The sequence below is a fragment of the Siniperca chuatsi genome, linkage group LG11, assembly GCF_020085105.1.
Source record: "Siniperca chuatsi isolate FFG_IHB_CAS linkage group LG11, ASM2008510v1, whole genome shotgun sequence".
NCBI lineage: Eukaryota > Metazoa > Chordata > Actinopteri > Centrarchiformes > Sinipercidae > Siniperca > Siniperca chuatsi.
The window spans coordinates 19178646-19205373 of record NC_058052.1 but is presented as its reverse complement, the minus strand read 5'-3'; the positions used below and the strand labels follow the sequence as shown (position 1 = coordinate 19205373).

Sequence of the window (26728 nt, the reverse complement as noted above, 5' to 3'; positions counted from 1 at the left end):
ATTTTTGCCTTCCAAGATGGGGTGAGCTTTGATGGTGCATATTTATTTAAGGCACAAACATTTTACATCAACTACTCTAGGGGTTTGGTGGGACCTCATGATTTCCACAAGGAAACATTCTTGTGAAGTTAAATACACAAAGAGACCGATCTGTCTAAATTCAGCATGAGCATCATATCTCCTGTCAAGAAAACAATGATCACAAAGAACAGACTGATTATTTGCAACAGTTCTGAAATCCACAAAGTTTGCTTATTAATGTTAAACTATCATACAAATGAGTAGCAAATGCTATCCATAAAAACTGACAATTAAAAACAGAAGTTGTCATCTCAAGAGCTTTAATCATACATAGAAATTTAGTTCAACAGTACCATTCATTTAGAATGTTTTAGCAGTATGTATATTTAGTGTAAAGAGCATTATGTTTTTTTTTTCCTTTTTCTGATGAGGATTATCCACAAGGATGATAGAAGCTTTCAGAAATACACCAGAGAAAGAGAGAAAGACAGAAGAGCAGAGAAGAGACTGAGTACATGACTAAGTTTTAACACCTCAGACTACATTTTTAAACACCTCAAAAGGCGACATTTATCTGTGGTTTATGTACCAGTGTCCATCCTTGATGCTTATTTTCCTTTTCATTTTAACTGAAGAGCAGCAGAGCCTTGAATGCTTTCAGAAACTAATATAACTATGGCGCAAGCTTTGTTTGATCAATGCCCTATAATGGAGAATCCTCCAGCAGTCTTCTATGACACCTCTTGTTGACCTAATCAAAGCTATTTTGAGCTTGGGGTCAGGGTGAATAGCTGGCACTGCCTCAGAGACAAAGGGGGTGGGGGGAGTGGAGGACATTACTGCAATTGAGTGTCATATTATAGGCATGAAAAGAATCGACCACATCCATCTATCAATTCATCAATTTCTCTATCCATCCATCCTTCAATGCAAACATCCAACTGAAAACACCACCATGAAACATACTGTATGTGCTGTTTGTGCTATCTTAGAAGCGCCACAACAACAATTCCAACCAGCTAAAGTCCCAAGCAAAGAAAAAAAAACATAACATGTACAAGACAGAAGGTGGAACAGATAATTGGCCTACAAATCCCAGAAGCAATTATTTTTCAGTCCATCCATTCCTTTTAAGAGTAAAGTAACGCCACATGTGGATTTGGCAGGCGGCTAGCTTCATTGAGGGTTAGCCGCCGTCTTGTTTCTTTCCCCTCTAAAACTTTTGAAGCTGCTTCTTTTGTGGACTTGGTAAAGAGTAAGAAACTTGACTTCCAGAGCTGGTAATGATGGAAGCTGCTGTTGCGGTAGCGTCGTGGCATTCAGTGGGCGCGCTCACGCGCAAAGAGAGAATGTGTGTTGCGTTAAGGCTGGGAGGGAGGCTGCTGTGCTGCTGCTGCGTGCTGCGACATAGCTGCCGGGGAGGACATGGACTGGACCATGGGCTGAGCTGGTGGGGGTAGCGGAGGCTGAGCCTGCTGGGCTCCTGAGTGTGTGTTGGGGGAAGGTGGGGGTGTTGGACGTTTGAATTTGTCGGGGCTGGTGCTTCTTCTTGGGGAGGGCCTCTAAAAGAAAGAGAGAGCGAGAAAGAGCAAGAGAATTTTAGAAAATGAATAAATAAATATGCCTCATCTTGTTTAAAGCAACTGGATGGCAGCATTCTAAACAGTTTGTCGCAGTTTGTGTTTGAAGAAACTTAGTCAAACCAAAGTCATGTTAAGACATTCTCATATGGGCTTTTTTTAAAAACCTTTTTTATATTTAGTTTTAGGCAGATACAGCTAGAAGGTACATTTGAATAACAGTGTAAAAAAGAGAGGTAATTGTAGCAGTAATCTTTGTCCAAATGTCTTTCCAGGGTTACAAACCACTGAAATAAAATAAGATTGAGTGGCGAGGTTACTTGTCTCAGTCATGTTTCCCCCACTGAGCTATTGGTCATGACCCGACAACTGCAATTACAGTCAGAGGAATGGAAAGAGAAAAGAGAAAAGAAAAAAGGGTTTAGAAAAAGATTTATCTGTCTGACATTCTGATCTCCCAGACAGAGTTATTTCCCTGTTTTAACTCCTTGGTGGGCTGAGTGGTGATGGGAGAGATGTGGTCTGTACCATCCTCATGCATCAAGAGTAAATGAATGGATGTAGAATACCAGAGGGAGAAAACAAGAGAGACTGAGGGATACAATAGCATGGAACAGTGGGAGGAAAGGTTTAAGTATGGAAGAAATAGGCTGCAAGGGATTAAAGCATGAAACAATTATTTAATCAGTGAATACATTTCAGCTGCCTGTACATAAGTATACCATTATGTTTTGAACTTGAACGGGAGGAGGCTGCTAATGCCAGGGCATTCGGTCAAAAGTTTCAAAACTGGCTACGGTAAAGCAAATACAAAAGATGCTGATCATACTGAAGAGGTCAAAACCAAACCCACAATCTTATTCACTTTTATTTTCAAAAGTTAAGATTCTTTCATAAAACTGTCTAAACTGACAGCAATATATTAAGAAATGTTACTAGGAAGACAAGGCAAGACATGAATGAGATAATAAACACACATATACTTTACATCCTGCTGGTTGATATGATCGTATTTGACACACTGTTGATCTAGGTATCAGTCATAAACTAAAAACACGGTTGGTTAGGAGAAAGTTTATATAGAAATATATGTGAAGAAAACAACGTGTGTTGATTAAGTTATCACTGCGTTATTGAAGAGAAATGCACAGCCGTCTGGACCTTGAGACATTTATGGAGCTATGGTACGTTCCCCTAGTATCAATGTAAGAGTGGGCTACTGTGTGATGTAACAACAATATCTGTATGAAGTTTTCTTTTGCAGGTTTAAGGTTTGCAAATGTTCACACACATATTGGGTGAACAGTGTAGGACTTTTAGCCCTTTTTACTGTTTGCTGATATACATAAAAAAGGACTACAATATCTACAAGGTTACAAAAATTACAGCTAACAGATAGCAGTTGACCTCAGTCATTGTTTCATTTCAAATCCAATATGCTGGAGTACAGAAATAAAACTGTTTCAATACTGATAGACTATCCCCTCAGCATTAGCAACAAAATTGACCTTGACATTCAAACTTATAGGCAGGGCTGCTAATTCAGCAAAATGTGGCTGAGATCATGATTAAAATCTAACTAAACTCCAGACAACTACAACTCCTAGTAAAAATTGTAAATAAACACCTGTGAGATCCTGAAAACACTCACAATTTGCCGGATGTCTGGTTAAGGAGGGTGGATGTTACTTACTGCTACGGCGTGAGAGGAGCTCCCGTGGACGTGCAGGGCGGGGGTGTTGTAGTGGGAGATGGCAGCTCTGGACAGTGTTGCTGGAGGGGTGAAGCCAACTGTGTGGCTGCCATATGAGAGACCTGTGACAGAGACAGGAAAACAGACATGAGGAGAAAGTTGCACATAGGGTATGTACTTTTGTTCCAAGTCATTATACTTCTACTGCTATTTCTCTACTTAACTCAAGTTCCAGGATTACTTAGACCAAAAATGATAGGTGAATGCAATTTGTACCTGGCTAGCAGAACAGAAAAACAGCAGTGCTCTAGCACCTGAGGTTTGTTTTATCATTGTGCAGATCTTTAAGCTGTAATCTAATATCTTGCTGAATCACACCAAACATGATTGAGTGGACGTGGAATGTTTCGATTTCCCTCAGCATTGTATTCAGAATTAAGACTCTAGGTTTAGCCTAGATACTGATAAAGTATGAGAGATTGGGATTTTGGTTTACCAAAAGTTTCGTGTTCAATAATTCAGCAGCTGACTCCAGTTACTTTACTTTCTTTCATAAATTCCAATCAGAAAAATGTATTTGTTATGCAAGAATGACTACTATTTATGATCCTCCTGATTTCCACAGAAACAAGGGCTGCAGATGCTGCCCGGTGTATTATAAAAGAGAGAAAGAAGTGGATATGATTGGACAGAGAGTGGGGGCAAACATTTTTTATTTCACTGCCATTTATACTGCCGATTTATTTATGGTTCCACTGACCTTTGAGATTTTAACCTGAATGTCAATGAATGTTTGTTCCAGATTTGACAGATATAATGAGTATTAATGTTAAGCTTTGTTACAAAGATAAAGCTTGTCTTCTGGCAACAAGTCATATGACTTGATATCAAAGGTGGCGCTTTTTCTTGTTGTGTTAGCCATTCTCTTTGACGCAATATACCTTGTTGACTGCTGTATTACCTGGACAGTGGCCATATTAAATGTACCTACCAGGTGATATGGGTCGGCTGGAACTGGGGGAGGGGGTGTAGGGAATGGGGCTGGACACGGTCCTTGCTCGCAAGCCCTGTGCAGACATCTCGTTGAAGTACCTGAAAGGATGAGATGACCAATTTATGAAACTTCAGTAGATTTCTAGTCCAAAAAAGCAATCAACCCATAGTTTCAAGGAGTTACATAGGCAAAAAGACACCTATGTACAACATAAAAGAGGATAGTTGGTGATAAACCCCTAAGATGCAATGTGAAAAGCTCCTTTATGGCTGCTTAAAGTTGGTGTCTGAAAGTGCTCAATTTAGCCTAACTGATGTGAGACATGGATATGCTGCACCCTCAGTTTTCACATCTCTGAAAAGGAGATATTTTAGCTTTTGCATGTTTTACAGCCTCTTGCCACTGCTGAGGGCAACAACATGCAGAAGGTTGTAAGTTAATTTTAGCCTTAACAGATTAAAGTAAGAAAAGTTACTAGTATGGTCCTTTAGAAGGTTTATGTACATGCCCTTTCAAATACAATTTCTAGAAAATTATTCTATTAAAATGGTTATGGAGAAAATCATGACATGTTTAATTATGGTACCTAAGCAAGTAGGAATATTTTTATATTATACAGTATAGCACATTTTAAAAGCTACAACATAACAAGGTGCTTAAATAAAAAGGAGCACAGATGACATAATAGGAAGAAGAAATAGAAAGAACAATGACATGACAATAACGGCAGTGCAATAGCCAATATAAAAAGTTAATGATTACATGTTTACAATACTGAACCTGGCTAGATGATCTCATACTAAAGGGAGATGGAACAGTGAGTGTTTCTGTGACTGTATGTCAAGCTTTAGAGCCATCACAACAGACTCAGTCCTGTCTTTATTTCAGAGCAGACTGGGGGACCATCTGGGTACCACTTGGGTGCCTGAGCTTTTAGGGTAATGGCTGCCATTAATAAAAGGGATCACACATAGGAGTTCAAATATGCTCTTTGTTGAAAGAAAGAAGGCTTAAATGCTGCTGATAGTTCGGCTCCTTTTCAATTTACATCAGGATAGTACAGATTGGGCAAAATTAAACTAAGCTACTGCTATTATTTTGAAGGTTGCCCGTGTTAACATTGGTGTCTGAGACAATCTTGGCAGCTATGGCCTGAACCAAAACTGCATGGCAGTACTAAACATTCAAACATTTATTTAATGCTTGTAAGCTTAATGGACACCATGTTGATACCTTGCTAATCACAAAGAAAGCCTATACAACACTAACAAAGACTGGCTATTGGAAGAGCAGCTGTTGTGTGCTGAGGTGGCACAAATGAGCAGGCATGTCTTCTGCATCTCTCCTTTTGTCGCCCCCCCCCCCCATTCTCACAATTTCAAGCTCCCCTCATCCAATCAACAATGTCATAAGTGTAAATGGCCAGTGGAGTGAAATGCCTCCTTGGCCACTCTGCAACATCAGACTGCAGTACACAAAACACACCATTTACTAAGATGAAGTCTCTCATCCACCTTATTTGATTTGCTGACACATGTGATTTTGCACCCCAGTGTAGCCCCAAGTTATTGTGGCCTTTTTGATAATCTGTCCTATCGTGTGTCCCATCCTCTACCTCTCATCATCCATCTCCAGACTGGATTCACTCTCCGAAAGTTGTCTGCACAGGGCCTCCCGGCGCTCCATTTCTCTCTGAAGTTTTCTCTGCAGCCGGATGTTCTCCTCCCTCATGTGTCGTTCCTCCTCTATGTACTGGGCACGCTTCTCTGTGTCTGGGAGGGGACACACAGAACAAATGACATTCGTTGAGATATTGTCAAGCTCAAATTCTGGCCACTGTATAGCAACATGAACAACAAATGCATTAATGCGTAGCATGTCAAAAATTGTTGAACTTGTAAAAAGACCAAAATAAAAGGCTATATCTAAAAACTGTGCCGGTATAACATCATCCCCTCCAAAGACTTCCAAGAGCAAGAGTTTGTGCAGAACAATGTATTCTTTTCAAATTTCTGTTTCAAAAAAATAAAGTGAAAGTGGGTCAATGCCAATCTCTACAAACACAGTGGATTAGAAGGCAAACAAATGACTCAGCTTCTAAGAACATGTGTTAAAAGGTTGGGCTGACAGCTCCCTCTAGTGGCAAAAATAAAGCATAGACAGAAGAACGTTGAGCAACACTCCGAGGCATGTATTTAGACTAATCTCCATTAATTAATTAATTTCTCTAAGATACATAAAGCTGGATCAATACTTCAACTAAATGGTGTTTACTGTGCTGTTACTGTTAATTTGGCTATGCCCTATGTGCTTTAGTAGAACCATAAAACATGAAAAGCTCTGTTTTCAATGTGCCCGCAAACAAATTTAATAATGCAGTGGCCTAATATGGATTCCACCTCCAAGTACCACATGCCTTCCCAGCCTATGTTCTGTCCTTATGCCTTACTGAGTGTGATCATGTTTTGGGGAGACAAACTAAATTAGAGTGAAGGTTGGGGTTTATTAAGGGACGTGTTCATGAAGAGAGATACTTGGAGGGGATAGTTTGGTGCTATTGTGTGTGCATATCATGTTACAGGCTTTCAGAGAATTAAACATAACCTGCCCTAAATTTTTATGTAAGTTATGAAAATAAGCGTCCATCCAGACAATGTCCAGACATCAGACAACCCAGATATATGTATTTCTTTGTAAAAATTGGCCAGAGTTGTGATCTATAATTAAATGCGTACGATATAATTTCATTGCAAAATCACAAGTAACAATATAGCAAAACAGAAAGCAATACTGGTTCTTTGTTACTTAAATTACAGAATAATTTTTTTGATCCAGAGTCTGGTTGCATTTCACATACCATGCTTGCCCGTTTCTGACCAGAGTCTAACTGATCAATGGATTGTCATTGATGCTCCATAAAATTATAAACAAAGTAATAATGTCACAAGAAGCTGGAGTTGCATTATGGTGCATTAGTTAACCTACTACAACCTAGTATTGTAGGATTGTGAGTCTCTTCCAAATAACATTTTATTAACTTGCTACATTGTCAGGTATAAGTATGTGCAGATGTCATAAAACAGATATTATGAATATGGTTGGTGTATACATTTTAAAAGGTAGACTCATATATCGGAGCACTCTTGAATGCACCAACAAGATAACATTTTAAAACAGTCCTCAAAAGCATCCTTGAATGCACCAAGGACACTTTAAAAATGGTATCTGCTTGCAATTGCATTTCCATGCAGTATTACTGTATGTAATATATAGTACACACTAGGGCTGGGAATTTTGTTTGACATCAACAGTTGATCTCTTTAGTAAATCAAACAAAAATTACAGACATGGCCCCCTAATGTTTTATGGTTGAGTATGGTATAGTATTTGGTGCCACAATTATAGTAGATTATGAGTCTCTGATTTCTTGAGAACAACTTTCTACAGATGGACTGGAGGTCTAGCTTGCTATGTTAAAAACAGTCTGTCCTCATGTTGCATACTCAATAAATTGGCTTTTAATCAAAAAACAAACAACCTTTTGCCCCATCTGAGATGCTCAGATGTAATGGCTACCCCTTTCAAAAGGAAGAATGGGGGGTAAAATGGTAGTTTAAAACCAACATTGACTTTCTTAGAGGCTTGTTGTTGACCGCTGTGCAGTTCCACTTCTTCATATACCCTTAAGTATCTTCAGGTGTAATGTGACCAATGGGAGGTAACAAGGATGTGAACTGTGTCAGACAAGGCCAGAAAGAATCCTGTTCTGTCTGGTCTATGGAAAACAACCCATGCCTGGGTGTAGGGTGAAGCCGCCTCAGGGCTTATCAGAGGATCAGTTTTGCCAATCACATCCTTCATCAACACTTGAGGGCATCTGCCCCTTCAGAGCCCACAGTCCCTTGGATCATGTGACAAGTTTAGAGGCCACTTACGCTGCAGCTCAGTGGTGCGCAGGCTTTTCTTAAGCCTCTCCACCTCATTCTTCAGGAAGCGGATATGCCGCATCATGTTCTCCGGTGAGTCTATCTCCATGGAAACGTCTCTCGGGGACGGAGGAGCCGATACAGGCTGGTCCAACTTCTCCTGAAGGATTCTAGTTTAGAAAACAACAAAACACAGTGTTACTATAATTCATCAACAGAAATGAGGGGCATGATGAAAAGCTTTTTAAAATAAACTCTATCTGAGATCCCCTAGCTTTTATGTAAGCCTGGACAAAAGCCTTGAATGTAAGATGTTTTACCTAATTCTCTAAAATGAAAAACCTTTCCTCGTTTGCTGCATCTTCAGATTGAAAATGACTGATTTGAAATGACTATTCAGCCTTCACTGTAATTTACTAATCTAAAAATTTTAGCCTGAAAATGTACAATCTCAATCAGAAAGCTACTGTTAGTTGATCATTGTTAAATTTACTATGCATCATCAGCTGAGTCACTTGTTTTTGGTGACATGCAGGCATATTACATGTGCGTGTGAATGTGTGTGCATCTGTCAGAGACAGAAAACGGGCCAGAAATATGGGGTATACTTAGACAAAAGCATTATTACTCCAATTATGAAAGATATATAATATTGCAACCATCCTGTCAATTTTACCAAAACATTGCTGAATATTATGTCAAGATATTGCATCTACCCTTGCGGCTCCCAAAGTGGGTGCTGCGGCACCCGGGGGTGAATCCAGGCCCACAAAGAGCAGATTCTAAAATGTCCATCATCTGTAGATACTGAAATGGTTAACACATAATATGATCATTCCACACCTTTTCTCAGCCTCAAGTTTGTCCATCCGTTTCCACAGTCTGTTGACCAGGGCTTCTTGTTCTTGCTCTAATGTGTTCTCAAGGTCAATCTTCTCCCGCCTCAACTAGAGAATAAAAGGAAGATTGGAGAGTGACGTTAAGAGATACAAAAACCTTGACGTTGAAAAGTATTCACAGGATTGCACATGAATACACTGTTTTGCAAACCCAAGGTCTCTGTCCAGATAAGCTTCTATTTCATAGAGCTACAGTCCCTAAGCAGGCTTGTGAGAGAGCACAGTGAAAAACGACAAATGCAGGATAGTCTATAAAGTTTTCTTTATTGCCAACTGATATAAAATCAATAGTGATAGTACTGATAGTATTTCTGATTCTGAAAATGACCCTAAAGCTAAAATTAGCTGCTCTTTAGTGTTTTTTGTGGGGAAATTAAGTCACATTTTTGGTAAACATGCCATTTGATTACACCTCCATCTGGGCAAAAGGCACAGTGGCATTACACAAGCATCACTCTGACACGTATACATTCATGAGTGAGCAGCAACAATGAATGCATGCATGCACGCACATCTACAGAAAAATCCTGTCATCAGAGCATGGAAACATGATGGTTCGGCACACACAGGTTTGACCAAACCACAGACCAAAATGTTCTTTCCAGCTAACATTCAGTGGGAAGAATTAAGGATGGTGAAATTTTGGCATCTCACACTACTACAATAACTGGACAACTAAGTTCAGGGATATGCTGCAATCTTCTTGCTCTACTACGATACGCATACCTGTTCCAAGGTTAGCTGCTTTGAAATGGTTTCATTCTCCATCTTCTTGATCTTTTTCATGAGCTTATTAACCTGGAACTCCTGCTCCTGCTCCAAGTGCTGCTCCAACTCTGCCTTCTCATGCTGGAGCTGGGGTGGAAGCGGGGAGGATAGTGCACGGACAGAGGAAAAGAAGAGGAGGTGGATGAAATGAGAGAAATGAGAAAGAAGGGAGAGGAGTAAGAACACAAGAAGAGACACATGGTGAGTCACATAAAAACTATTTGATGACCACAGTGAACAAACACACTGGTGTTAGATCATTTAGCTTACACATTGACTCTCAAAACTAGCAAAACATGAAGCCAATGTTACAATTCTACAGGATTCATGGTAAAACTCCCCAGAGGAATAAACAGTGTAAAAAAATGATTTGGCAACCAAAGTAACCACCTTTGGCAGCTCCCCAATACAAAGAAAGGGTGCGGCTCCAGCACAAAATGGAGCGGTTGTGTGATGAATTATATAAGTGATTACTCATTAGGGGGAAAGGGATGCAAATCCATTCATAGGAAAATACCTGAAAGGGAGAACTAACAATTTCCATTATGTTACTAACAGAAACAACTAGAACACCTCAAAACAATGCAGTTTGTTTTAACTTACTGCAGAGTCGAGTGCTCTGTAGTATCCTGGCTGAAAGAACAGACCACCAAGTTTTATCACACTCAGTGCAGCAATTTTTCTTCTAATTAAGACACTAACAATTTTAGGAATTGTTTTGATAATGTGCCTCCCTTTAGCCAATACAAATACCAGCTATTGTATAACAGGCCTCCACCCCACTATACACTGCAACTATGCCAGAGTCTGTGTGAAAATATGTCTGTTCATTTTCAGCCTATGGATACCTTGCAAAGATATTTTATCCCACTGTCCTTCAAGCAGAGGCTGTTTGTTAGCAACACCAGAACAGTGGCAATGTGCTCCCGTGTGTACATAATGGTAACTGCGTGAAAGTTTTCCCCTTCATTATCTCATGCATTAATAATAACAATTACGGCAAAATAGCCTCGAAACATTTTATCAGCTTCCTCTATAAAAAAAAAACCCATATTGGCTCATTAGGATAGGTATTGGCTCATAGGTGCATAGGTCAAAGTGTGCTGAAAAGGGGGCATCGATTCAAAAGGCAATTGCATCATTTCAGCTTCTCAAATTTAGACGACTTAAGTGAAAAGTCCATCATCAAAAGTAATGATGGGGAAAATGCAGGTCAGACAAAATTGTTTACAAAAGTGCTTCAGCAAAGGAGAATTTATACACCCAGTAAAACAAATAACCACATTTGCTAAATTCTCCCTTTATCATCAGAGTACGTGCCCATGTATACATGCAATCACACATACACACACTGTGGGATCATTTGTCAGCACCAAGTCTAGGGGCAGAGGCAGACAAAGGTCTGTTGCATGTTAAGTGAGAAGGCAAGATAACAAAAGCCCAAACAAGTTCATCTGTATAACCTTAAGCAGGGTCTGCTGAGGCATTTGTGTCCCTTCTAGATTCCCGATTCTTTACACATCAACAAACCATTAGTCAGCCTACAGCTAACCATTGAAAGTGTGAGAGCGTGCGTGCTGTGTGCTCTGCAGTTGCGAAAATAAGATGTGGAAAACAGACTGAACCAAATAACCGACAGACGAGAGGAGAGTAATTTGAGAGTCATTTAGAGTAGCTAGCAGCCGCAGTGAAGTCATCTTGAGCCTTTCCAGGCTTCAGGCAAGTACCAATACAGTTGATGATAATGCACTAGCTGCTGTGCACTACATGGGGTTGTGTGCATAGACACACACCCAGCGAACTCAAGCTGAACACGCTTGACAATACTGCAGCCTAGAAACGTTTTCTTAATGCTCAATTATGTAACATCTCTGTACCACAATATTTGTTATCAATATGATAAGTCATCAAAAAGGGTTAAAGTTCAAACTGATGTTAGGCTATTCTCCATTGTGCCTGGTATATAAACAACTCTAAGCAGTGAGTTAAAAATGGGTATTTTCCTATCTTGTTCCCATCACTCACTTGCATGAGTTTCCTTGACAGCTCATTGGTAAGAAATTCCTCCTCCTTCTCATAGTTGACCGCCAAGGTCTCCTTCTCCTTCTGGAGGGCCTGGATCTTCTTGAACAAGGTGTTGCTGATAAATTCTTCCTCCTGCTCTGCTCTGGCTTGCTGCGTGACAAAAAGAAATAGGAGTGGCAGAGGCAAACATCAGTGAAGTAGACTCTTAGATCTGGCACATCAAACGGTTGGATTTTTACATTTATCCTGATTAAAAATTGTACAGTCCATATAGGTGCACAGCGAACACACGCACCAATCAACCAAAATTGGCTGCAGTGAAAGGCTGCCAGCCAAAGAGGAATTTCCCTAATGACTCAAGAGATATTGCAGTAATGGGTGACTTACAGTGAGGGGAAGAGTGAAACATGGGGACACTGTGGAAATGTGTTGGGACAGCTACAACAGCTAGCATTACAGTGTGATGATACGTTTGTCCTTGTTAGCACCAGTCTCAAATTCTCCATCCTCATTCTTCACTGACCTCAAAGCTGAATTCTGTTTTGCAAGCTGGGAGAATTTGTCACTTGTTTCGTGAACAATGAGAAGAACAATAGAAACCAAACAGCTAGTTAAGCTTCACACATTTACAGAGGGTGGACAGGGTGCACTGTGGCTGACGTGCCAACATATGAGCCTGTCATTTAGCTAGCTCTCTAAGTTTGGCCTACATACTTCCCATCTATCCAACAGATCGGTTACACATTTTTATGAAGCTGAGGCTGATTAACCGAGCATGAAGACATATGATGCATCGTTCCATGCCAATGCTGTTGCTGGACTATTTATTTTCACTCAGTTACCGTATCCTTGTTGGACATAACGTGGTGACAATGTCTAGCAGTAAGTAACGTTAATCAGCTGACCAAATAGCTAACAGCATTCCGGTAACTTGCATCGTGAGGTGCCCTCCTCCCTTTAACGCCTTTGAACTTGCCGTTAGCCGTTGAGCTACCGTTAGCTATGATTAGCAACGCATAACAAAACAAAGCAACTAACGTTACCTGGCTATCGCTGCCCAGCCACCTAGCAAACGTTAGCCCGCTGGCTAAATTAGCAACATAACTTAGCTCATGTTAGTAGAGCTAGCAAAACACCAGATGATCGTGTTCAAATACAGATAACATTTCCATGTAACACATTAAATGTGTTTACATTGACTATTTAGCACAAAACAAACAACACTACCTATAGCTAACTTACTGACAAATGCAATATAAGAAGTAGCGTGGGGACAGCATCTAGCTAGCTAGCTAAAGTTACTCACAATGGTGACGCTAGCTTTGCGGAGGTCCCGATTCTCCTCCTGCAGGGCTTTGCACTTGAGTTTGAACGTCTCAAGCTCAATTTTAAGAACTTTATTCTCTTGTTGTAACGAGGCCAGGCGGTTCGTCAGCTCCTCCAAACGAAACTGTGAAATGACTATGCTCGGTTTTCCCGAATTTGAAGCGGAGGACGACATCGGGGTGGCCGAGCTGCTCCCCGCTCCGTCGGTGTCGCTCTCGCTTGCGCTGTCCGCCATGGCTGTGCGACAGTGTGGAAGATGACGGCAGCTGCAGCGTTTGAGGAGCGCAGACAGCAGAATGGAACACCGTGTGACCTTGCTCACGCTTGTCGGCTTAGCGCCACCATCAGGATGTCTCCAGTACCGCCCAATGCATCCTTGACAAATGAAACTGGAACCTTTGATACATCTTTATCAACTCCATCAAATACTGGATTTCCAACCGAGCAAAGTGGGCAACTGATCCGGGACCCCAGACCCTAAAGCACAATAAGAGCACTAAAGTGTGTCCTGTATCATTAGTCTTGTCTACCTGTCTTTTAGAGGGGCCCTGTCTCCTGTCAGCATTTGCATGCTGGATATTCCTAAATAGCCTACATTTGTATTTAATCAAAGTAGAAAAAGACGGGGTCAATAGGTGCCCACAGATCATGTTTGCCCTGGGGCCCATAAGAGGGATACTCTTTCCATGACTCCATGGCCACATAATATATAGGCCTATAATAAATAAGTAGGTAGCAGAGCATTTCTCTATTGTTTTCTACCTCTAAGTACCATTAGTAGGCCCATTAATATTTTATTAGTAACTACAAATTCGTCATCATCTGCATAACATATCCACTTAAAGTGGGCTAATGTTAATACATCATACATATAAGAGGCAATACTTGGTGGGAATGCTTTGAAATAATTATTCCATTTTATCATTCATCATGGGATGGCTGTGGCTCAGGAGGTAGAGCTGATTGTCCACTGATCAGTGGCTCCTCCTGTCCACATGTCGAAGTGTCCTTGGGCAAGGTGCTGATCCCAATTGCTCCCAATGGTTAGGCCAGCACCTCACATGGTAGCTCGCTGCCATCGGCGTGTGAGTGAATGGGTGAATGAGAGGCAAACTATAAAGTGCTTTGGATAAAAGTGCTATATAAATGCAGTCTATTAATTACTGTTTCGACAGAAATCAGCAGTATCCTCATGGGGAACTTGTGTTGCCTGGCTCGGCAAGGTGTTCCAAGCATATAAACAGGCAGCCCTGGAGATTTTTGCTCAAGGACACTTTGGTGGGGAAGAAGCACATAACTATGGTTGAAAGGCGGTGTTGCCATTACATTACTTACATAATAAAAATTGTTCAAGGACACAAAGACAAGAACAGAAACAGTTGTACTGCGAAATCAATGCATTTTTATTTTTTTATTTTTAGGTAGATTTTTTTTAAAGACATCTGAAACATTTGTGGTGGCATCATTGCTGCTATAGCCTCTAAAAGACCTTGAATAACCAAAGTGCTAGAATAGTTACATTTCAATGGCTTTACTCTGTTAGTAAGAATTGTACATCAAAAAATCTGCTCAGGTGAAAACACATATCAAACAAAATTGACAAAATTGATAGTTCAACCATATCAAAGGATCTTCTACCCTCTGATTGACATAGTAGTATAAGGGGATGTGGTACAGCACCCTACCTGACTTCCTTTAAACCCCCTTCCCCCCCCAAAAAGTTACATTGTTTTCATGTCCACAGCATAGACATCAGCATACTGAGCCATTGCACCAGTAGAACACCACACTTGAACTACATGGGCATCTAATGAAAACCAATACAAAGATAATTCCTAATGTAATGTAAAATAAAATTTTGCCAATGACCTAGTGAAAACAATTCTATTCGACACTGCATATACAGACTCTCAAGCCTAAAAAGATCACACAGTTTCAGAGTTAAACACAATTTATTTAATGCTTAAATAATTGTTTTTGACCATCCAGTGTTTTTGTCATACAATATGCTATTTAGAGCTACAATCAAATAATGTCTTTATGTGTCCTTAATGTGAGTAGGTTTTAAATTAAGGAAATACTTCACCAAAAAATCCAAAATGAAATGCCCCCGTTTTCCTTAAATATCACAGCAGCCGTTAGAAAACCAAATTGACACACTGCTAAAATGATTACAAACAGTCTAACAGTGTACAGAGACTCCTACACCTTATAGCCAATACGCACAATACAGTTATAATTTTACAGCGAGTCAGCCTACTAGCATTTACATTCAGATTATTTCCTTCTTGTAGCAGAAGCTGCCCTCCGGTTTTACATAAACAGACAAGACACCACACCCCCAAGAAGCTATAGAACTTTTTTTCATCCTCACCCCAAACATGATAAATGTTTTAATGGTATCCTTTTTAAATTTAAAATATAAAATTGGTGACAAATGTTAGGGCTATATGTGTACACAGATAAAGGGTTTTATTTGTCATTTGAATACAGTGTTTGCAAACTTGTAAAAATTGTACTTAAAATAATGTGAACAGCATGCATGAAAATATGAGAACTCTGAAAGGCTGCTTTTTGTAGGATTAGATCCATTCCCACTTTGGGAATTACTGAAATTTGATTTTCTGGAAATTTCCTCTGTTAAAATCAAACCAGCTTTTTTCTTCATGTACAAACATTATACCTGCTCTAATAATTAATTATACAAGAACCTGTGAAGTTACACTCAAATCTTAAAAAGGGGAACCGTTTCAATAAATTTTGAAAGCACTTGAAAAGGTTAATCTCTTCAGTGCGTTCTCAACCAGAAACTTACCCTTTTTTAAGAATTTTACACATTGTAATTTTATATACAGAAAAAAGCTTTTGTGTTAGTCTAAGTTTTAAAAAGGAAGAAAAAAAATCCAAAACAATTTACATCCTGACAACAATGGGTTCAAGAAAAAACTATAAGGCGAGTGTTGAAGTTGGATTAGAAGTGTTCCATTAGATTTTTTTGTGTTATTGTGTCTACTTCATTATTTCCACCCACCATGTGGATTGAGCTCTTGTGCCATCTTTGGTCACAGTTGCACCTCTGTGGTTGTCAGTAAGGGAGTCTTTTTCGTTTTCACAACAAACGATGCTCCTCAAAAAGCTCTCACAACACCAGCGGACTGATGGCACATATTGTTTCAAACAAAACAGGAAGCAGAATCATTGTTCACGGGTCCACCACAGTCAGAAAGTGAGAACCTCCTGGCCCTTTGATTGACAGGAAGTGAGTTTTTCATACTCAAGCGTAAGTCAGAAGGGTCGACTCCTCTCACATGAAAACTTTTGTTTGAAGCAGATAGTTGCAGACTGGACCCATGCCTGAAGTCCTCATAGTGGAACTCTCCAGCCCTCTTAACACTCATTCCCAGGAAACATCTTACTTGGTTCCTGTACATCTGTAAGACACAAAATAGTATATCACATACTGTAGCACATTTAATGTAACCGTTAACAAGCTTATATATAATACTGAACGTCATACGTTTCCTAATATCTACAAATTTACAATATCTTTAAAAGGAAATATTATTTTCATTTACAAATTAAATTCATAAATTCTCAATTCTCATAAAAGACTATTTTTCTATATGTGAAAATACTTTTTAAAGGGCAAAAAACTGTCACGATCTTCCATTCCTTTTTATGACAAATTGACAACATGTTAACAAGACCTGATGGTCCGTGGGTTGTTATGGTGACCTCTGTTACCATAGAAACTCTTTGCCAGACTTCACAGTAGTGCCATATCATTTCTAAGTCAGTTTTATACAGATGGATATACACTGCAAACATAAGGGTGAACAGCAGTAGGGATTAACAGTCTGGCCAGTGGGATAACAAACTCCTTTTGGATACTATAATGCTATTGTCAGTTGGGGATTTAGTGGACAAATACAGGCATGGAGGGTATCAGTGGGGCAATATAATGCTGAGGTGTGTACCGTCCGTCAACCCTGTTCCCTATTCACACACACTAAGTGAACACGGAGGGAAGAAATGTTGCCAGAGGATAACCAGGCTCAGACATCTGTCAGCCTTTTGCACTGTGCGTCTGTGTGACAATGAGACAGAGTAACGATCTGGGGAGGGGTAAATTAAAGGAATAGTTTGACATTTTGGTAAATACCTTGGGAGAGTTAGATGATAAGATCAATACCGCTCTCATGTATGTGCATTAGGTACAGAGCTGGAGCCAGGAGGCGATGAGCTTAGAATAAAGACCGGCAGCTCAGGGAAACAGCCAACTTGGCTCTTTTTAAAGTTAAAAAAATACAACTGCCAGCTCAGGGAAACAGCCAACTTGGCTCTTTTTAAAGTTAAAAAAATACAACTGCCAGCTCCTTTAAAGCTCACTAATTAACACATTGTATCTTGTTTGGTTAATACATACACAAACATGAAAACGTCTTTTTCGTGCTGTAACAATTTCTTGACAAACATCAGTTTATCCAACTTCCCAGCACTAATGTGCAGCATATACGCTGGTTGCCTGGCAACCTCACTATGACATCAAAACTCTGGGAAGTCACTGGCTGTTTGTCAGCACATAATCCCCCCCTAAAACCACAACATTTTGTTTTTACATTGCCATTTGTGCACAAGACACGACGTGTTAATTAGCAGAGCTGGTAGGCGTATTTTTTAACTTTGGAGAGATTCAAGAAAGCAAAGCATGAAAGCGAATGAGCATATTCGCCAAAATGTTGAATTATTCCTTTTAAGGAGGAGGGGAGACTAAAGACTCATTGAGTGCAGTGCATTGAAGTGAGTGGAGTATGGAATAGAGTCAAGTAAAGGACCTGAGTATAATAGAGTGGAACGTATTAAAGAAGAGACCAGTTGACAAGAGAAGAGCTGATTGCAGTACAATAGAACTGAACAGAGTAGCACAAAACACAGCTAAGTAAAGAAGGCAAAGGCAGTGCGTTAGAAATTAGGATGGAGCAGTGGAGTATGACATGAATGTAATTATATGGAAAAGGATGCAGCAGAGAGACAGAGATAAAGAGGACAATAATGCACAGATATATACCGCACACTGATACATACACTTGGACTACAAAGACAAGGGAACTATGCTGATTGTGTTACAGTGAAAGACAGTAAGCTACTGTACCTGGTAGAGCACAACTATCCCTATGAGTGGAGCTTTTTATCCCCTGACCTTCTGTCATCCTTTCGCCGGCTATTCCTTGACCCTTCTCCTTGCTAGAAAACACAAACACACACAGAAATACAGCTGAGACATGGTATTCTTATCTTCTGATAAGAGGAAAACAAGTTGCAACCCACCAACACATAAACCTGAAACATCCAACTGAGACAAAGGAAAAAAGCAAAACTGCACATACTGTAGGAACAGCAATCTGAAACTAGCAAATGTTAGCAGTAGCTTAATTGTTAGGAATATAATTAGGACCCAAACCACACACCAACCAGACACCTGGAAGAAGAAAATGAAATCGTTATGGAAAGAATTAGAAACAAAAGAGGAAGATTGTATTTTCACAGCAGAGTCACAGCACTCATTAGTCATTCTGTTGACTTAATCGGTTAAACACTTTAAAAAAACATTAAAACCACACAGTCCGGAGCATAGTCAGCATCCCTTTTGCAATGCAAACACAATAGACACCACACAGTGTCAAAACACACCATGCAAGCATGCACTTCAAATGGCTGCATTTATGTGTTTTGGTATTTTTGCCCAGAAGAGAGATAATGAGGACCGTTATCCTAAACCAGTTAATCCATGGTTAATCCAAAATTCACCTGCACTGCTGGAGCAAAACACGATCAAATCTAAATTATCCTCTTTTTGACTTAATTGTTTGACTTTAAGCTGTAACTTTGAGGTCTTCAATACCTAGAGATAACATGTTGTATCAGTAAACTGCTGTTATAGGGACAGCATTTCTTTCTTAACCTCTTCTATATGTATGTATAAATCTATATGTGTATGTGTAGCATTTAATATACATTTACATATAATTCATCATGACATATTTCAAATCATTAGAAACCTTCTTAATAAAATAACGTGGGTTTGAACGATGCTTGGCCACAGACTATGACTTTCTAATGATGGGGTTGAAGACATTTCTCATTTAGATCAGATACAATGCTCTTTTTTGTTACAGCCCCACTTTGTGATCTAAGCCAATAAAATAGGTGTTTTTTAACATTAATTCTGGCCCGGTGCAGCTAGCTGTTAACCAATTAGCTCCCACCAATTATGTTCTCTGAACTACTGATGTTTTCTGACAGGAGGATAACAGTATCCCATGCATCCCATATAGATTAGATTTTGAACCCAGGAACACAGTTAACGGGTAACTTCAAGCCAACCTCTGACACGTCATCCTGCAGATGGGACTGTGCTGAAGGTCTCGGTGCCACCTGTCACCTCCTTGGTTTTCTGGCGTGGGAGTAGACACCCGCCGAATAACCTTCCTGATTACCTGCCCGAGGCAGAAGGATGCCGACAAAGGAGGAAAAGATCTGATGGTGTCTGCTTTTATAAAAACACTAAGCAAATCTCTTGTGTGATATCAGAGCTGAATGGGAAATGGAAATGAAGTTATACGTTACTTTTCTACTGATGAGGTTACCATCTCGGTCTATATAGTGTTCCTCTGTCACAGACTCGCCTGGGATATTCTTGGCTTGTTCTCCCTGCAAGCGTTTGTGGTTAGCACACGAGTAAAGGCTCAGAAATGGTTGATTCAAACATGATAAAACAATCCTTCACCATCACCACACCGAAACAACACTTGATTCTGAAGAGAGAATCTGCATGTCCGAAAGAGGCTGAGCACTAGGTTAGTCTTCAACCAGCCAATGTAAACACCATGGAATGAGGTACCATGAACTGTGACAGATTCAATAGTCATGTTCACAAACATATATATGAACACAGAAAGAGAGCAGAACTATCAGTAGACCAAGCAATATCACTACAATGCACACCAAATTGACCAGTCTAAACTAAACCAAACCAAACCAAGACTCAGCCCAGCTTCGGCTCCAGGCTTTCAGGGTACCTTTAAAATGAGACGGCGTCTGAAGATTCTGGTGGTTACAGTCTGTTCTTCCTCTGTACCGGAATCTACACTAACCCGCTGCTGAGGAAGGTATTATAAGGTCATTGCACAAACACATGGAGGGAGACAGGAGGAGAAACAAGCACATATATAGGCAAGATAATTAGTTAGTTGAGACATTTTATTGATGTCCTTTATGTACTTCAACTCCATGGTTGGCTGTATCAAAAAGAGAAACCTGGAATAAAACACTTAAGTTTATGTTTCTTTAGCACAACTTACACCATATGTTTAGGCGTTTCTCCTGCAATAACAAAATCACAATGCAATATAGTGCTGTTTATGGTCTTTTTATTTGATTCTATTCATTAATATTATTGCTTGTAACATTACCTGGACTTTTTTCTCTGACACCAGTGCACCCTCTTCCTTTCTGCCATTTGATGATTCCGATGAGCCGTCCTGAAGTGAGTGCTTTGAGTTGTCGCCGTTTTGTCGGGTCCTCCCTGATTCGCCCCTAGACGAGGAAGTGATGGAGTCACTAGAGTTCTCTTGGCTGTTGGGTAAGAAACACAGAATTAGGATTGTAAAGAGCTGAAAAATAGCTAATTGGAGAAGATTTCTGAATTTCAAATTCAGGTTGGCAAAAAACTGTTGTCAAGAAGCCTTTAGTTATATAATACTTTTACCTTTCCCGCCTGTCGAGCAGGTCTGAGCTGACACTGCGGCCTGGCGTTGGTGGTTCCACATGGACACTGGATGAATCACTGTGCCAACCTGAAAGTGAACACACTTCTTTTTCTGCCTGTTCAACCTGATCAAGAATCTCCTGAACACTGGCCTCGGCCATCTCTTTGTCCTCCTCCTTCTCCTCTGAGCCTTCTTCTTTCTTCACCTCCTCCAACAGATATCCTAATGCCTCTTCTGCGATTTCTTCATCTCTGTCTCCCTCCTCCTCTTCCTCATTGGATCCAGACTCACTGGGCTGACGTTCCCCAAGTGCCTCAACCCAGGCCTGAGGGGAGAGCTGAACTATAGCCTGGTCCTTGGCTGCCTGGTCCCCTTCTGATGTCCCGCAAATCTCTCTTTCACTGCCACACAACCCTTCTTCATCCTTAAACTGCAGTTCTCCATCTGTGTCATCCATTCTGTCCCCCTGGTAGACTCTTTCTTCACTGCCCCCATCAACTTTTTGAACCTCAGGTGTTTCATCAATACACTCTTTGCAAGTCTCTGCCTCTATTCTATTGTCTTTTTCCACTTCATGCCCAATATCTATCTGATTATGTTGTTCTTCTGACAGATTCTGCACATCTTTCACCTCCTCAACTTCACAAGCTGCCCCCTTATTCCCATCTTGAATAACGACATGCTGCTCATTTGTCACATCTTTCTCTTCCTCGGCAGATCCCTCCTTCTGTTCCACCAAAATCTTATTTACCTCTGCAATCTTAGACCTATCTTTTGTTATCATCTCACATTTTCTTTCCACATTTTTAATCAAGTCCTGCTCTACCCACTTTTCCACTAATCCATTTGCCTCTGCTAACTCTGCTGAAACCAACTCAACAACCTTCTCTATTTCATCTGTCACTTCCTGTTTACCTCCTTTCAAACCTACATCCACCTCTCTCCCATTGGGGCCACCCATCTGTGCTCCTCCACCTCCCATTTGTGCTCTGTCAGGCGATGAAGGAGTTATTGATGATATTGATGAGAGTGAAGGGGAAGATGTGGAGTAAGCCATATCAATGTCTAACTCACACATCGATGGGAGGGAGTGTGACTTGGGCTTGTGGCTCAGCTCCATTTCTTGACAAGACCTGTCCTCCTCCTCGCTCAAAAGCAGCTGGTCATTCAGAGCGATGTGAGGCTTTCTGACCTTGGAAGGAACAGGATCAGGGAGTTCAAAGGCTGGGACAAACAGGGCGAGCTCACAGGGTCTGGGGGGGCTCCTAGGGGGGCTGTCTGGCTCACCGCTACTGGGCTCTATCTCCGGGCTCCAGGGCAGGGGCTGAGGCTGGGAGTCAGACAGCAAAGGGGTGTCTGGTTCTGGGTAATGGTGGTGTTGTTGGTGGGCAAGGGAAGGGTTGGGGGTGACGGGGAGTTCTGGATCCAGGAAGTGGGGGTCAGAGTGCAGTGCGGCGGGGGACTGCAGCTCCGCTAGAATGCTCTGATAATCTGTAGGTGACAGGATGACAAATATAGAGACATACACACACCGAAGCATGCAACAAAAGAATATAACACACCAAAAACACACACACCCTAACACATACACTGTATGACATGAACAATGTCACAGAGGTTGAAGTGTAAAGCATGTATCCAGACAACCACTTGCTGAGATGGTGATATGTCAGCAGCTACTGTATAATGGCAATGTGACAAACCAATATCAAACATATGCAGTAAAATGTAATAAACACCTACAATACATTTAACTGCATATATTTAAAAAAGCCATATTGATCACAAATAAAAATTATAATAAAACATTAAAGATATATAAAGAAGGATATTTAAATTGACAATAATCATAAAAGCAATGTCATGTTTATCAGTAGTTGTTTGATTTTCAGTGTTCAGTGTTCAACAGTTGTGGTGACGTAAGACATTGAAAGTGGGACACATTAGCGACATAAGGCCATATTAATCATGTAGCGTGGGATGTGATGAGTGTAAGATATTCATATTTGCCAGGGTGTTCTGTTACATGCTCACATGAGATAGTTGACAGATGAGAGATGTGAGAAGGAATAGGGGAGGAGAAGTATAGAAGATAAAGGATAGAGCTTGCTAAATGAATATTTCTATTGTGGAAGGGTCAATGCGGGTTTGCATGGGAGGTGGAGGGATGGAGGGCGCACAAGTACACTGGCAAGCAGGACAGGGAGACAGGGAGCGGAGAGGAGGGGAGGAAGGACTAGGGGTAGGACAACGTGACCCAGAGGGAGAGACGGGAGGGAGAGTAGACAAGGAGAGAGGGGAGACAGGGCGGGAGAAGGCCAGCTGGTTTACTAAAGACTCTTTGCTTGGAGAGGTGGTAACAGAAGGTGAGGTCCTGTCTGAGGGTGAGGAGGGAATGGGCAAAACAGGTATGGTGATGGGTTCAGATTGGTTAAGGACAATAGAGGAGGGTACAAGGGTGAGTTTGGTGGGTGTAGTTTCGGAGGGGGCAGCGGTATGACAGGATAGGTCAGAGGTAGATCTGGATAATGTGAGAGAGGAGGTGTTTGGTTGTGCTTGTGAAGGGTTTGGAGTCAACGTGGTGAATGTGGGGGAAGTTGGGACAGAGGTGGGAGAGGAAGGGACAGATGTATCTGGAAAAGGAATTGGTGGCGGAGAGTTACCAGCAGATGAGGAAGGTAAAGGTGAGGTGATGAGGGGGATTGGGGAGGATGGGTGAGGCGAGAAAGGAAGGGCAGGGGATTGACGAGGATCAGCAAGGGGGCACTGAGGGATAAGGCATGGGGAGGAGGGGAGAGGAAGTTGAACCATGGCAGTTCAAATGGTGCTGGAGGTGCCAAGTCTTTGAGTGAAATGGAGGACTCATAACTCGGAGAGCGACGGGGGGAAAAGGGACGGCAATGAAGCGCTACAGTGGGTGTGAGGGGAGTGGGTGGGGGTGTTGGGGTCGGCGTTGGAAAGAAGGGGCTGGGTGTCTGCAGGATGAAGGCAGCTTCAGTGCTTCTGGGAGTTAAGGGGATAATCACGCAAACTATGGTAAAGGAATAAGGCAAGAAATAAAAAGTGAATTGGAGAAAGAGGGAAAAAGAATACATAAAACATTGCTTTATGTGAAACATGCTTGCACAACAAGACAATGAATGAATAACATGACTGATGACATGAGGGATGTGTGGAGGAGGATTGTGGGGGATGGATAAGAAGAGGGCACACGTAGATATCAGCAACACATGACTCTTAATTTGTTAAGAGCTGTTATGTGCTGTTATCAGCAGTGGATACTGCTGTGGGGAGGTGATGAGAGGCAGGAGGAACAGGAGGCGGAGGAGGAGGAGGCAGTCTGGTTTCACAGAGGAAGAGATTCTCTCATCTATCCAAGGAAGGCTCAGAGGAACTGGAGAAGAACTAGGAGAACTAAACTAAATAAATAGAGGAAAGCAGACTCTACAGGGTTATATAATTTCTACTCAAGTCAGATATAAGTGAAAAAACATTTAAAGCAGTATGTACAGTAGTATGCATCATGCACTTAGAATGGGATTTTGTGGATAATGCTCATTTGTGACAACTGGATACACTATTGTGATTGAGTTTTCACCCAGAGCACAACCTGATTTAAATAAAAATGGTGGTAATTAAACAGAGGCCAATTCAAATCAGTGAAAGTGTAAAAAATTGTTAGAATTTAAATTTAAAGTAGAATACCATAATTATTTCAATGGCACATCAACTGTAAATCATGAAAATCAGGAATGCATTTGATGAACAGAAGGAGCCAGTTGTCCAAACATAATCCAGAATCTGTCTGTAAATCAACCTCTCTAGAGATTTGCACTAGGACTATACTATGTGATCCATGCATTGGCACAACAACAAAAAGGTAGCAGGGAGAGGTAAGAGGTCAGCTAAACAGAGCTAAACTTTACCATCAGCCTGATCCCGGAAAACAGCGTTATCATCGGCAAAACATCTCGTGCCTGAAATGTTACCATAGTCAAATATTGGGCCCTCCAGTAAAGTCACAATATCCATCCGATTGACTTTGGTCAGCACTGTAGTTAAGGCATCCGCTGTGGAAAAAAAGAAAAAAAAAGATGAAACAAGGTTTGTAAATTTTAACTAAATGGCATATTCCAATGTTTTACTCATGAGAACAAAATATACAGGGAAAAAATAGAATTTTCTAAACCATATTAGCACAATTAACACAATAAGCTTGTTCCTAAATTTAAGCATCTTGTCCAGATTGGTGCTGGAGGATTTCTGAACAGATGCAAGATGAGAGTATTGAAACGACAGACAAAACAGGAGTGAGGAAGACAGACAGGAAAGGTACTCCGACTAAGATGGACTACACATACGCTTGTGAAAAAACCCTTCATTTTAGTGAGCTAGCATAAGAAGTTTGTCTTCTGAAGGTGATTCACTTTTTAGCTTTAAGTCAAGAGCATAAAGACTGACAGGAGTGAGAAAGAGAAAGAAAGAGAAGAGAAATGGAGACCCAAAAGCAAGATATTCAGATATAATAGTAGTCTTACTTGTGGCATTTTTCCCTTCCCGAGTGACCCATTTCTTAAGTAGCATGAAGCTCTGTGCTGTCAGAGAGTTGGGGTTCTCTAGCCTGATGTGGTTGATCTCATCCACTGTGAAGTTCATCTCCCGAGCCAACTCTTTGAAGGGACACAGATAGCAACTCAGACATAAATATTCAAACTTTTATGTACAGTATTTTAGTGTCTGTCATGTTATTCACAGAGCAAACACACAGATTACAGAGGGTAATATACAATACATATATTTGTTTTTCAAAATGATTCAAATCCTGTGATTGATAAAACACCTTATAACTTCAGTTGTCTCATCACTACATTTAAATTTCAATGATTTTCTGAAACAGGGAGATTGTTTTATTCTTTTTTGTCCTTATCAAATAATATTTAGCTCCTCCTTTTCAGGGCTACATTATAACGGCATGGATTCTTTGTAAGTTATTCTGTTAGCCTGAAGATGGCAGTAAATAACAGGGTTTGAGACTGATTCGGACAAAGTAAGAAAGTTAGATAGAAGATAATTAAGAGAGAAAAAATTCAATGCAGAATATTTCTCACCTGTCCAACTTAGTCCCAGGTGATCTGCAACGATAGCCATGCGCAAATCTGTTCGCTCACAAGGACTTTGGGGACCTGGGAAGATAGAGGACAACGACTCATCAATACCATTCACATTCTCCTCCCCCCATACATTAATGTAAGAGAAAAATAAACATGTACATAGTTTTCCTTTTCTGGCCACGCATTCATCAGAATTAACAATATTAATCAGGGTTGTTAGAAATATTTATATTACAATGGTTAGCAGATTACTGTAATATAGCTGTAATATAGGTTCAATTATTTCCCCAGGATGGCAAGAAAAGGATATTTCACATTAGAGACATTATGGGCAACTTAAATATGTTCATATAATAAGTGGTGCTCTGTGACTGTTTGTGGTATGTATCCTCTAGGCAGGCAGTAACTGTCATGAGAACCACACAAAACAAAGCATAACATGACTCTCAACAACAGACTAATAGTTCTACAAATCTAGGGTGGAAAGATCTATGTTAGAATCTATAATGTCAACATGCGAAGACGCTTTTGTGTGTTCTTTGCTGACACTAGTTCTTGCTAAATGACAATTGATAGCATGAAAAATTCTGTACGAACAAACTACTACAATAACTTG

The 26728-nt window shown here is 40.6% G+C and overlaps 2 protein-coding genes across 49 annotated transcripts in view; both read right to left on the bottom strand.

Moving 5' to 3' along the window:
- Window positions 1-324: 324 nt before the first annotated feature.
- Window positions 325-13576, bottom strand: LOC122884244 (coiled-coil domain-containing protein 6-like). The gene is made up of 9 exons (XM_044213898.1): window positions 13213-13576; window positions 11907-12056; window positions 9840-9968; window positions 9058-9161; window positions 8224-8384; window positions 5904-6060; window positions 4286-4386; window positions 3295-3416; window positions 325-1583 (listed from the first exon to the last, which is right to left on the bottom strand). The coding sequence occupies exons 1-9, from the start codon at window positions 13465-13467 to the stop codon at window positions 1383-1385; spliced, it is 1380 nt and encodes a 459-aa protein (XP_044069833.1). The 5' UTR covers window positions 13468-13576; the 3' UTR covers window positions 325-1382.
- A 1038-nt stretch (window positions 13577-14614) lies between these two features.
- LOC122884239 (ankyrin-3-like) overlaps window positions 14615-26728 on the bottom strand; it is a 132527-nt gene continuing 120413 nt past the window's right edge. For 40 of the 48 annotated variants that reach the window (XM_044213846.1, XM_044213863.1, XM_044213841.1 and 37 more), the window contains 10 exons: window positions 26110-26184; window positions 25540-25671; window positions 24928-25071; window positions 21001-22492; window positions 20705-20867; window positions 20312-20392; window positions 19860-19943; window positions 19617-19729; window positions 18385-18476; window positions 14615-16663 (listed from right to left, as the gene is read on the bottom strand). In XM_044213846.1, the coding sequence (XP_044069781.1) occupies window positions 16620-16663; window positions 18385-18476; window positions 19617-19729; window positions 19860-19943; window positions 20312-20392; window positions 20705-20867; window positions 21001-22492; window positions 24928-25071; window positions 25540-25671; window positions 26110-26184 (2420 nt within the window). In that variant the 3' untranslated portion in view covers window positions 14615-16619. The other 8 variants (XM_044213873.1, XM_044213886.1, XM_044213880.1 and 5 more) reach the window with 7 other exon arrangements.

What these genes read in the sequence shown, in the direction of transcription:
- LOC122884244 (XM_044213898.1), bottom strand. Translation starts at nt 13,467, where the DNA reads ATGGCGGACAGCGCAAGCGAGAGCGACACCGACGGAGCGGGGAGCAGC. An exon ending in GCAAAGCTAGCGTCACCATT is followed by an intron (nt 12,057 to 13,212) that starts GTGAGTAACTTT and finishes TTTGTCACGCAG; the next exon opens with CAAGCCAGAGCAGAGCAGGA. An exon ending in CTGGAGATGGATGATGAGAG is followed by an intron (nt 4,387 to 5,903) that starts GTAGAGGATGGG and finishes TCATCCTTTCAG; the next exon opens with GTACTTCAACGAGATGTCTG.